The sequence below is a fragment of the Bufo bufo genome, chromosome 10, assembly GCF_905171765.1.
Source record: "Bufo bufo chromosome 10, aBufBuf1.1, whole genome shotgun sequence".
Classification (NCBI taxonomy): Eukaryota; Metazoa; Chordata; class Amphibia; order Anura; family Bufonidae; genus Bufo; species Bufo bufo.
The window spans coordinates 54829974-54843684 of record NC_053398.1 but is presented as its reverse complement, the minus strand read 5'-3'; the positions used below and the strand labels follow the sequence as shown (position 1 = coordinate 54843684).

General features: G+C 45.4%; 1 protein-coding gene across 1 annotated transcript in view; it reads left to right on the top strand.

Annotated features, from left to right (window-relative positions):
- The window catches only part of LOC120980869 (solute carrier family 22 member 6-B-like), a 127292-nt gene that overhangs the window by 58851 nt on the left and 54730 nt on the right, over positions 1-13711 (top strand). Inside the window, exons 3-5 of the mRNA XM_040410221.1 lie at positions 619-773; positions 1542-1710; positions 4704-4827. Of these exons, the coding sequence (XP_040266155.1) occupies positions 619-773; positions 1542-1710; positions 4704-4827 (448 nt within the window). The remainder of the gene's footprint in view (positions 1-618; positions 774-1541; positions 1711-4703; positions 4828-13711) is intronic.

Sequence of the window (13711 nt, the reverse complement as noted above, 5' to 3'; positions counted from 1 at the left end):
TGTGCTGCCAAACGGCACATGACCCAGCAATGTCATGCCACATCATTAGTGAGGCCAGTGAACAGTTGCAATGGTAACTGTGACCACGTCCAGTAGTTTAAACCCCCGGGGTCTGGATGGAGCTCTCCGGGGAGCAGGTGTATGTGTTTTTTCTTTAGACAACACTGTCCTGGCCATATTTTACATGGATCTTAAAGCTGGAGAAGTCCTTTGAAGAGCTCAGTTTGGAGCCTCAGTAGCAGATGCTATCAAAAACTGTAGACAGAATTGCACAGAATGCTATAATATTTTGTCTGCGAAAATCACCAACATTATGTTGGAAACCCGGCAAACCACATTAGTCAATGGGGTACATCAGGTGTCATCGGTGTCTGTGATATGACAGATCTGGCATTGCCTTTATATTCGTTGTTCTGCTCCAACGGCAGAGCAAAACAATGGAAATAAGCAATGCCAATGTGAATGAAGCCTTGCACTAATCAATAGCTATTTGTGAAACACTGTCTATATTATATATCTAGATAATAAAATAGTCTGCAGCCTCATACAGAGCAAAATTTGATCAATTTGAAATGTACGTTTTCTAAAATATTATCTCTATATCTTTATTATTCAAAGGTTTGGGCGCAGACCACTGTACATTTGGTCAAACCTTCAGATGTTTGTGACTGGAATATGCGCAGCTTTTGCTCCTAACTACATTGTGTATTGTGTCTTTCGTTTCCTGACTGGAACTGCTCTCTCTGGGATTGTTCTCAATTCCTACTCTCTAAGCAAGTATAAAATCCAACACTCCAAGATTTATTGTATTAAATAATGAAGGAATTATTATTTGGCAGGTGAATGAATAAATGAAACATACAGTGTATTTGCTTCCAATTCCTCGCATATAATATTTGTTTTTACACTTAAAGAAGTTATAAGTAATCACCTTAATTAAGAGAGATTTAAAGGGACAATAGCCTTGGACATGATGTACTGTAGATGCTGTGACAAAGTGCTGCCCTGAAGCTTTATAATTGGAGGATTCCTGCATCTAGAGACTGTGGGTGGAATTTATCATTCCCCCTCCAATGTTTGGTGTAAAAAAGTTGCAAACCTTGTGTTTGCAACTTTTAAATTTCCATTGCGCCTAAATTTAGATGCAAGTGATCCTTTTACGCCACCCTCGCCACTGTTTTGTTAAGGGGGTGCATAAAGGTGGGGACAGGCAAGTGAGCCTGATAAACATATCATCTTTTATGCCACTTTTTCTGAAATCTACAGCAATTCAGATCTTCCATAGACTTCTGAGGATGCACCTTAATTTATGACAAGGCGTGTGCCTCATCATAAATTAGTCGCATCCTTAGGCAGCACAGAGGATGTCATAGAGCGGTGTAAAAAATCTGTCTATGATAAATTCCCCTTAATGATTCCAATAATGACATAATATAAAACTTTTTAATGGTGATGAAAATTATAAGAATTTCCAAATATTAATTGGGTTTTATACATTTTATCTTAAATTATCTTTGATTAACTGTGCTCTCTCTGTATAGTTGTGGAATGGATTCCCACAGAGTATCGGGCCTTTACCAGTACAGTCACTGGGTACTGTTACACAATTGGCCAGCTGGTGTTGGTGGGCCTTGCATATCTAATTGAAAACTGGCGTATGCTGCAGCTGGCTGCATCCCTTCCCTTCTTCGTCTACTTTTTATATGCATGGTAATGTATACATTTTTTCAGTTAAAGAAGTTAGGCCAGGAATTAAGTAAGAAATTAAAAACAGACATTATATAGTCTTCTTTGTAGAAAGAAAGCGGGCATCAGTCACCATCGTGAAGATATAAGATATTCCCGTATTGCTGCATCAAGCAAAACACACGCGGCACCGGAGCTAGGAGTCACTTCCCTGTACACTGAATGCAGCAAAACGATAAGAGTAGTGGTATTTCACCGGCGGCATCCCGTGCAGCCGCGCTGCGAGGGTGGGGCGGTGGGGCCTCCCAAGTGGTGACTGACGCCCGCTTTCTTTCTACAAAGAAGAATATTGTCCTGGACTAATTGTTGTTTGGGCTCATGCACCGCTGAGATCGTGGTATCAGAGGAGAACCGTGTGGGATCTGCAATTTCGGGTTAAAGTTAAAGGAGAGACGTGGAGTGTGCCGCTCATAATTCTATTTAGAGTGTGATTTGTATAGACATTATATAGTACTTGAAAGTCTCCCTAATAAAGCTAGGACCAGCCTTGTATATCACATACATTCTAAACTTTTTAAAATATTTTTTTTAAAAATATCCCTTATGCTTTAATTACTCATCATTTTGAAGATATCAGTTTGCTGTAGCAGTGACCCAGAGGATTAATGCTAAAAAATGAAATGTTGTGATTTGTTGCCTAAGCATTTTAATGGCAATGTGTTCTTGCTATACTTGTGCCCTATGTAGTTAGTTAAAACTGCCAGGTTTAGCCCAGTTGCCTGGGTGATTAACTGGTTCCAACCCCTGGTTAATGAGTCTTTGCTAAGCAGGCCTAGAGGAAAGACATGTAACTGTGAGCTCCTGAAAAGTATATCTAAACAGAAGCTTAGTCCAGGGAATCTTCATCCCTGAGACTGAAAGTTGCAAAAGATCAGGAAAAGATAGGAAGAGAACAGCCTTCAATGAAGGTAGAGAACCTCCAAGACCTTGTTGTAAAGATAGTATGGTATTTGTTTATGTTAAAATACTTTACTGCTTGTGGAAAGGATATATTGCTTTGGTGCCCACCACAATTTGGAAATAGACTGGCCATCCGGATTTAGGATCTGCACCTCGCAGACAGGGAACTGCAGAAAGAGTAAGATGTGAACAGTATTGCACAGTTATTTGGAAATATTTCAACGTGTACTTACAGTGAAAGTCCGGGAACATTACTACCAGCATTGCTGCTACCTATAAACCCTTTTTGGAATAAGCCTACTCTGTAATATAACTCATAACTGTGCCCTTTGCTGAAATATGTACTGCAACTCCCAAAATCTATTTAATAAAAAGAGAACCTGTTTATTATAACCAAAATGGGCCAGGCCATTGCCTACACCATCTTCCTCTAGCCTAGCTCAGTGTATGCCAGAGGGGAAGAAGGGTTGTGCCCCTCCAACAACTGCACCCTTGACTTGGGGGGCAACCTCGAGAAGGACACGTCAATGTGAGTAACTGCCACCACCCTTATTTCCGCCACCACCACTCTCCCCCTCTCTAATGTCTCCATCATGCCTCCCCCTGTGGTCCAAGTCACTGCATTGTGTCAGTGAATAATAATACTCTTGTTTGCTACCAGACCCTGCAAACACATACCTACATGACTCCCCCCTTGGAAGAAGGCTATAGATGAGATTCTGAGTATTGGAGGTGTGAGATGTGAATATCCACATCTGTATGGGACTGTGTGATGTACCTGTGCATCCCATTGTGCACACTAATAGCACCCAGATGAAAATTACATTAGTGTGGGCCCAATGTGTAGGGCCAGCTTTAGAAGGTCTCCCTGGTATGACAGTAATTTGTCCCACTCTCTTAGGTATTGTCTATCTTTATAATATAAAGATTTAATTATTGATGACCTGCCCTAAATCTAGGTTTTCAACATTAGATCAGCAGGTATCCAATACCTTACACCCATGCTGATCAGCTGTTTGAAGAGGCACTCATCCAAGGTTTCTTCTTAGGCCTGTGATGTCACATCTTCTCGGGCTTTGTGCAGCTCAGTCCAATTTAAGTGAATGGGATTGAGTTGTAATCCCCCCAAAAAACAGCTGTTATATAATGTACCAGTGGTTGATATAGTATGAAGAGTATGAAGAGGCCCCAGCGCTCATCCAAGTGCTGTGGTGCTTTTAAAACAGCTGATCGGTGGGGTGCCCGCAGTAGGACCCCCACCAATCAGATATTGATGACTTATCCTGAGAATAGTCTCTCAATATTTAAATTCACCAAAACCTCTTCAAAGGGGTTGTGCAGTGCTAAGATATTGGATAGGTCATCAATATCAGGTCAACGGGGGTCCGATTTGTGGAACCCTGACGATCAGCTGTTCGAATGGGTAGTGGCGCTCATGCTCAGAATCTCCTTTTCAGCAGTAATAACAACTGCTCGTTCCATTCACTTGAATGGGATAAGCAGTTGTAATTACACTGCTCCAAAGCACAGGTGATTTTGAAGCGGAAGCCGCACTTTAGCAAGCCCCGTTACCATTTTAAACAGCTGATCGTCGGAGACGCCAGAAGTTGGAACCCCACCAATCCGATATTGATGACCTGTCCAGAATATAGATCATAAATATCTTAGCACTGTACCTTTAATGGTTAAGGAGACACAAACCAGCATGCTCAAAGACATTCACATCAAAATCCTGAGGGTCTGGAGACCATAGACTGGGTATGTCCTGATTTATAAACTTTGAGCATTTATGATCTTGATATGACATACCTAACTGAACTCCTGAAAACTTCTTGTTTGTTCCTACTGTATCTGATGTAGCATTCCTAGAGAATAACTATAAATCTGAAGGTGATCCATGTTCTTGACTCTAAATTCAATCACGTTGATCTAATTTGCAATTTGTTTTATGTTCTCTCTATGTATTCATGTGGATTGTTTACCAGGCTAGCATTTAATAACTTTTCATGGTGGTGTTAGAGATTATAATTGATGTTATAACTGTTTGTGAACCACAGGTGGCTCCCTGAGTCCAGCCGCTGGCTTGTTCTAGGTGGGAAATATGAACACGCTATCAAAGACTTAAAGAAAGTGGCCAGAATTAATGGGAGGATGGAAGAAGGGGAGAAACTTACAGTGGAGGTAAATGATACACAATGATTTCACATCAGTAAAAAACGATCAGCTTTCACAATTTAAAGAGGTTTCCAAGGAAATAATCTAATAATCTAATTTAAAAAAGTAACAAAATGTGTATAAATATAGAAGAATCATTATTCACCTCACCAATACCCCACCACTGCTATTCTGATGCTGCTCCATTGCCCGCTGTTCATCAGTTTCTGCTGCCAGTCACAACAATAACTTGGACAGCCCACTCAGCTTATCACTGGCTGCAGCGGTGACCTGCCTTAGCTAGTGATTGGCTGAGTGGTCAGTCCAAGCTATTTTCCTGTGTTTGGAGCTTGTGGACAAGATGTGGTACCTTATACCTACAAAGATTTTTGTCTATACAAATTGACAGTACCAATCTAAGTGCTACTGCACCAGTGGAATGTATTTAACCAATATCTAATATGCTGAATCTCTGTGATTAATATAGCATTGAGCAAAAATCATAGACATCCCCAGTCAAAATGGCCATTAAGTCATTCATTTTTAAGTTTCGTAAAATTATGAAGTAAATATTTATAACAGAATTAGACAAAATATTCTTGCAGAATGGCTTTCTGGCACATAGATGCGTCCCAAGCATAGGACCCCATTTACGATGTTCATATCTCCTAATAGGATATATATATATATATATATATATATATATACAGGGTTTGTTCTATTTGAATAAGCCCTTTATGATTTTATCTTTGAGATATAACAGCAAATAGAGCTCATTTTATCTTTTGGACCTGAAATAATCCAGCTCTGAAACATGGTGAGAAGGCAGCTCAATGCTATGAGTCTGAAGGTATGAGAACCTGTCAAAATACTGTTAAAGGGGTTGTCTCATGTAGAGAAAGTTAATACAAAACACTTATTTATGTATTGTTATTGACCATATTGCTTCCTTTGCTGGCTTGATTCATTTTTCCATTACATTATACGCTGTTGGTTTCCAGCGATTATGGCCACCTCTGCAATCCAGCCACCTGTGCTTGCACACTATAGGAAAAAGAGCTGGCCTCTCTGGTGTCCAGGACTATGGAAGTGTGCATAGGCATGCATGCACAGCAGCTCCCGTTCTCTAGTATCAGCACTGCAAAAGTGGCCATAACCCCTGGAAACGAGCAGTGTATAATGCGAAGGAAAACTGAATCAAGTTTTCCAAACACCAGTTGCAATTTTGCCACCAAATGTAATTGCGCAAATTAAAGCATTTTGGTTCCTCAATTCCAGTGTGTTCATAGCAGGGCAAATTAAGTGTGCCTCTGTTAATTTCCAATAAAAGAGTTGGAATTTTTCCACAGTTTATAATTGCGCAATTCAGCACATTTTAGTTCATAGCAGGGAACTTTTATTGTATCTTTGTTAATCCCCCCCCCCCCTTTGCTTTCTATATTTGCACAGTTCAGAGCATTTTGGTGTCAATACCAGTGTTTTCCTAGCATGGCAAGTTTACATTGCACCTCTGTTAATTACAAAAACACAACATTGGCAATTTTGCTACCATTTAATAATCAGTGTACCTAAAGTCTGACATGTCATTGTTTAAATAAAGCATCATACTAAATTGTTTTGTAAACGATACAAGGAAAACAAAAGACCCATGCCTCGTCATCTATGGCTGTAGTAGTGCACAGCCAGCACCACACATATGGCCAGTAGTAGTAGCAGCAGGCCACAGTTCTTCCTCGCTTCTGGTAGGCACCAGAGTATTAATGAGTACAAAGAAGATGACATTGTGGACTGGATAGTTCACTCATCCTCTCAGTCACAGCACAATTATGTTCATGTCACCTTTGAGTCTGACACTGTGTTTTGGAGCCGGGGGTCTGCGGATTCCTCCTGCTCCTCCTCTCCTAGTGGGGAGCCTTATTTTTCCTAAGAAGAAACAACAATCCATGTACTGTGAAAATACTCAAGATAGTTTTCATGTGTTTCCTGTGTTTCATGAGTTGTGTGAGAACAGGCTCAGGCGGAGGCTGTGTTGGTGGTGGTAGTACAAGTAGTAGTGGCACTTGTAGCCAGAGTGGTGGCAGTAGGGGCAGCAGTGAGTGTGGCTCTTGGTGGGAAATCACAAGGGAGGCCAAGGACCCCATGAAGACATATCACAGTCTGATAAAAATGGAAAATTGCAGGGACTGTGAGTACTATAATGCTGCTTGTGTGTTGGACAGGACATGGGAGCCAGATCGGGGTGCTGAGAAGGAGGTGACATGAGAGAAGAGAGGTGGCTGCAGCGACAATAAAGAGCAGAGGCAACATATGGCCAAAAACCTCCAAACCTGTCAGAGCCAGATATGCTTCTACTGTGGTCAGCTTGGGAACTGATGATGACACTGCTACTGTGGACATGGGCTCAAAATGTGCTAAACTTAAAGAGGTTGTCTCACTTGGCACAATGGTTATTATGAGCTTATCTTGATGTTTCAAAGCTGGCTCCTCTCCTAGATAATCCTCATCTTGTAGTCCTTTAGAGCATGCCCATTGTCAGGGGTTACGGCTACCACTGAATTGTAGCAGCCGTGGCCACGTCTGCTCATTAGAAAGTACAGCGCTGGCTTATATGGTGGCCGGGATCAGGGGAGCGAGCTCTCATACCTGCACATGGGCACTAGCTCCCTCCTGCCCTGGCCACCTCCTATGTACTGTGTTGAACAGCTCCTGTCAATTTCAGAAGCCTCGGAGCTGTTCAAATTTTCGCGGACCACGTATTCGTGGCAGACCCTATTGAATTTAATGGCAGGCGAACCTGAAAAACCTTCAGGTCATATTTTCAGCCACCAATACTTACTAGAAGTGCACAAATAGTCCCACTACATGGACAATGACATACTAGAGGGGGATCAATGGCAAGAATTCCCACAAAAAAATATGTTTTTTAATCAGGGCCATTTTTATGCATCTTAAAGGGAAACTTGTGCCCTGCTGGAGCCTAGAAAGATGTTATTTTAGGCCACAGAAGTACAGGCCGCAAAAATTAGGCATACACCTGACAGAAAATAACAAGTGATTATGTGGATGGAGGTACATTAGGCGGTCACTGGATAACAATTTTACTGTAGGCCAGTACAGGCCCCAAAAATTAGGCATTCACCTGAAAGAAAAGAACAAGTGAATATGTGGCTGCAGGTATATTAGGTGATCACTGAATAACAATTTTACTGTAGGCCAGTGGAGTACAGGCCCCAAAAATTAGGCATTCACCTGACAGAAAAGAACAAGTAATTATGTGGCTGCAGGTACATTAGGCGGTCACTGGATAACAATTTTACTGTAGGAAAATACAGGCCCCAAAAACTAGGCATTCACCTGACAGAAAATAACAAGTGATTATGTGGCTGGAGGTACATTAGGCGGTCACTGGATAACAATTTTACTGTAGGCCAGTGGAGTACAGGTCCCAAAAAGGCTTTTTATGCCACTGTATATACATAAGTAGAGTTGAGCGAACACCTGGATGTTCGGGTTCGACGAGTTCGGCCGAACTTTCGAAAAATGTTCGGGTTCGGGATCCGAACTCGACCCGAACTTCATCCCGAACCCGAACCCCATAGAAGTCAATGGGGACCCGAACTTTTGGGCACTAAAAAGGCTGGAAAACACACCCGGAAAGGGCTAGAGGGCTGCAAAAGGCAGCAAAATGTAGTTAAATCCCCTGCAAACAAATGTAGATAGGGAAATGATGAGTTAACATAAAATAAATAAAAATTAAACAATATTAATTGGAGTGAGGTCCCATAGCACAGAATCAGGCTTCAAGTCACCCACCAATGGAGAAGGTCACTTACTATTATTTTGACCACAGCACCCAGACAAAGGAGAGAGGTCCCACAGCAGAGAACCAGGCATCATATCACCCACCACAGGAGTAGGCCACCATTTAGTTACTTTGACCCCTACACCCAGACGGAGGAGAGAGGTTACACAGCAGAGAATCAGGCATTTAGATCACCCACCACAGGAGTAGGCCACCATTGAATCAGACCCCGGCAACCATGTCAGATGGCACAAGCATAAGCTTTATATCAATCAGCACAGGAGAAGGCGACTTTGACAGACTTTGACCCCTACACCCGGACGGAGGAGAGAGGTTTCAAAGCAGAGAATCAGGCATTTAGATCACCCACCACAGGAGTAGGCCCCAATTTAATGGGACCCCGGCAACCATGTCAGATGGCACAACCATCAGCTTCATATCAATCAGCACAGGAGAAGGCGACTTTGAAAGACTTTGACCCCTACACCCAGACGGAGGAGAGAGGTTTCACAGCAGAGAATCAGGCATTTAGATCACCCACCACAGGAGTAGGCCCCCATTGAATCAGACCCTGGCAACCATGTCAGATGGCACAACCATCAGCTTTATATCAATCAGCACAGGAGAAGGCGACTTTGAAAGACTTTGACCCCTACACCCAGATGGAGGAGAGAGGTTTCACAGCAGAGAATCAGGCATCATATCAACCACCACAGGAGAAGCCACCATTTAGTTACTTTGACCCCTGCACCCAGGAAGAGGAGAGAGGCACCACAGCACATATTCTGGCATCATATCAGCCACCACAGGAGAAGCCACCATTGAGTTACTTTGACCCCCGCACCCAGGAAGAGGAGAGAGGCACCACAGCACATATTCTGGCATCATATCAGCCACCATAGGAGAAGCCACCATTGAGTTACTTTGACCCCCGCACCCAGGAAGAGGAGAGAGGCACCACAGCACATATTCTGGCATCATATCAGCCACCACAGGAGAAGCCACCATTGAGTTACTTTGACCCCTGCACCCAGGAAGAGGAGAGAGGCCCCACAGCACATATTCTGGCATCATATCAGCCACCACAGGAGAAGCCACCATTTAGTTACTTTGACCCCTTCACCCAAACAGAGGAGAGAGGTTCCACATCAGAGAATCAGGCATCATATCAACCACCACAGGAGTAGGCCACAATTTAATGGGACCCCGGCAACCATGTCAGATGGCACAACCATCAGCTTCATATCAATCAGCACAGGAGAAGGCGACTTTGAAAGACTTTGACCCCTACACCCAGACGGAGGAGAGAGGTTTCACAGCAGAGAATCAGGCATTTAGATCACCCACCACAGGAGTAGGCCCCCATTGAATCAGACCCTGGCAACCATGTCAGATGGCACAACCATCAGCTTTATATCAATCAGCACAGGAGAAGCCACCATTGAGTTACTTTGACCCCCGCACCCAGGAAGAGGAGAGAGGCACCACAGCACATATTCTGGCATCATATCAGCCACCACAGGAGAAGCCACCATTGAGTTACTTTGACCCCTGCACCCAGGAAGAGGAGAGAGGTTCCACATCAGAGAATCAGGCATCATATCAACCACCACAGGAGTAGGCCACAATTTAATGGGACCCCGGCAACCATGTCAGATGGCACAACCATCAGCTTCATATCAATCAGCACAGGAGAAGGCGACTTTGAAAGACTTTGACCCCTACACCCAGACGGAGGAGAGAGGTTTCACAGCAGAGAATCAGGCATTTAGATCACCCACCACAGGAGTAGGCCCCCATTGAATCAGACCCTGGCAACCATGTAAGATGGCACAACCATCAGCTTTATATCAATCAGCACAGGAGAAGCCACCATTGAGTTACTTTGACCCCCGCACCCAGGAAGAGGAGAGAGGCACCACAGCACATATTCTGGCATCATATCAGCCACCACAGGAGAAGCCACCATTGAGTTACTTTGACCCCTGCACCCAGGAAGAGGAGAGAGGCCCCACAGCACATATTCTGGCATCATACTAACCACCACAGGAGAAGCCACCATTGAGTTACTTTGACCCCTGCACCCAGGAAGAGGAGAGAGGCCCCACAGCACATATTCTGGCATCATATCAGCCACCACAGGAGAAGCCACCATTGAGTTACTTTGACCCCCGCACCCAGGAAGAGGAGAGAGGCACCACAGCACATATTCTGGCATCATATCAGCCACCACAGGAGAAGCCACCATTGAGTTACTTTGACCCCCGCACCCAGGAAGAGGAGAGAGGCACCACAGCACATATTCAGGCATCATATCACACACCACAGGAGAAGGCCTCTTTCAGTGATTTAGGCCTTTGGACCCAGACAGAGGAGAGAGGCACCACAGCACATATTCTGGCATCATATCAGCCACCACAGGAGAAGCCACCATTGAGTTACTTTGACCCCTGCACCCAGGAAGAGGAGAGAGGCCCCACAGCACATATTCTGGCATCATATCAGCCACCACAGGAGAAGCCACCATTTAGTTACTTTGACCCCTGCACCCAGGAAGAGGAGAGAGGCACCACAGCACATATTCTGGCATCATATCAGCCACCACAGGAGAAGCCACCATTTAGTTACTTTGACCCCTTCACCCAAACAGAGGAGAGAGGTTCCACATCAGAGAATCAGGCATCATATCAACCACCACAGGAGTAGGCCACAATTTAATGGGACCCCGGCAACCATGTCAGATGGCACAACCATCAGCTTCATATCAATCAGCACAGGAGAAGGCGACTTTGAAAGACTTTGACCCCTAGACCCAGACGGAGGAGAGAGGTTTCACAGCAGAGAATCAGGCATTTAGATCACCCACCACAGGAGTAGGCCCCCATTGAATCAGACCCTGGCAACCATGTCAGATGGCACAACCATCAGCTTTATATCAATCAGCACAGGAGAAGCCACCATTGAGTTACTTTGACCCCCGCACCCAGGAAGAGGAGAGAGGCACCACAGCACATATTCTGGCATCATATCAGCCACCACAGGAGAAGCCACCATTGAGTTACTTTGACCCCTGCACCCAGGAAGAGGAGAGAGGCCCCACAGTACATATTCTGGCATCATACTAACCACCACAGGAGAAGCCACCATTGAGTTACTTTGACCCCTGCACCCAGGAAGAGGAGAGAGGCCCCACAGCACATATTCTGGCATCATATCAGCCACCACAGGAGAAGCCACCATTGAGTTACTTTGACCCCCGCACCCAGGAAGAGGAGAGAGGCACCACAGCACATATTCTGGCATCATATCAGCCACCACAGGAGAAGCCACCATTGAGTTACTTTGACCCCCGCACCCAGGAAGAGGAGAGAGGCACCACAGCACATATTCAGGCATCATATCACACACCACAGGAGAAGGCCTCTTTCAGTGATTTAGGCCTTTGGACCCAGACAGAGGAGAGAGGCACCACAGCACATATTCTGGCATCATATCAGCCACCACAGGAGAAGCCACCATTGAGTTACTTTGACCCCTGCACCCAGGAAGAGGAGAGAGGCCCCACAGCACATATTCTGGCATCATATCAGCCACCACAGGAGAAGCCACCATTTAGTTACTTTGACCCCTGCACCCAGGAAGAGGAGAGAGGCACCACAGCACATATTCTGGCATCATATCAGCCACCACAGGAGAAGCCACCATTTAGTTACTTTGACCCCTTCACCCAAACAGAGGAGAGAGGTTCCACATCAGAGAATCAGGCATCATATCAACCACCACAGGAGTAGGCCACAATTTAGTTTATTTGACCCCTGCACCCAGGAAGAGGAGAGAGGCCCCACAGCACATATTCTGGCATCATATCACACACCACAGGAGAAGGCCTCTTTCAGTGATTTAGGCCTTTGGACCCAGACAGAGGAGAGAGGTCAGAGATTAGCTTCATATCCCCCAGCACAGCAGAAGACCGCTTTATTTGACTTAGGCCTCAGCACCCAGACAGAAGACAGAGGTAGCATGGCAGAGGTTATGGCTTCATGTCACCCGTTAGTTTAACCGGCCACTTTCATCTGGTTAGGCCCCGGCGCCCAGACAGAGAAGAGTTTCATTCAACTGTGGGTTTCATAAAATTTGTATCAAATAAAGAAGTGGCCCGTAGCACAACAAGACATGTTTTAGGCAGTTAATAAGGACTACTCTGCACAAGGGAGGGACAGGTCCTGTGGGATCCATGCCTGGTTCATCTTTATGAAGGTCAGCTTGTCCACGTTGGCTGTGGACAGGCGGCTGCGCTTGTCAGTAATGACGCCCCCTGCCGTGCTGAATACGCGTTCAGATAAAACGCTGGCCGCCGGGCAGGAAAGCACCTCCAAGGCATAACATGCTAACTCTGGCCACGTGGACAATTTCGAAACCCAGTAGTTGAATGGGGCCGAACCATCCGTCAGGATGTGGAGGGGTGTGCAGACATACTGTTCAACCATGTTAGTGAAATGCTGCCTCCTGCTAACACGTTCCGTATCAGGTGTCGGTGCAGATAGCTGTGGCGTGGAGACAAAACTTTTCCACATTTCTGCCATGCTAACCCTGCCCTCAGATGAGCTGGCCGTGACACAGCTGCGTTGGCGACCTCTTGCCACTCCTCTGCCTTCACCTTCCACCTGTTCCCCTGTGACATGTGGGAATGCTCTCAAGAGCGCCTCTATCAGCGTGCGCTTGTACTCGCGCATCTTACGGTCGCGCTCCAGTTCAGGAATTAAAGTGGGCACATTGTCTTTATACCGGGGATCCAGCAGGGTGGCCACCCAGTAGTCTGCACACGTTAAAACGTGGGCAACTCTGCTGTCGTTGCGCAGGCATTGGAGCATATATTCGCTCATGTGGGCCAGGCTACCCATGGGTAAGGACAAGCTGTCCTCTGTGGGAGGCGTATCGTCATCGTCCACCGTATCCCCCCAGCCACGCACCAGTGATGGGCCTGGGCTGCCACCCCGCTGTGAACTTGCGTCATCCTCGTCCCCCTCCACCTCCTCCTCCTCATCCTCCTCGTCCTCCAGTACAGTGCCTTGGCTGGCGACTTGTGAACCTGTCCTCTGCTGCTTAAAC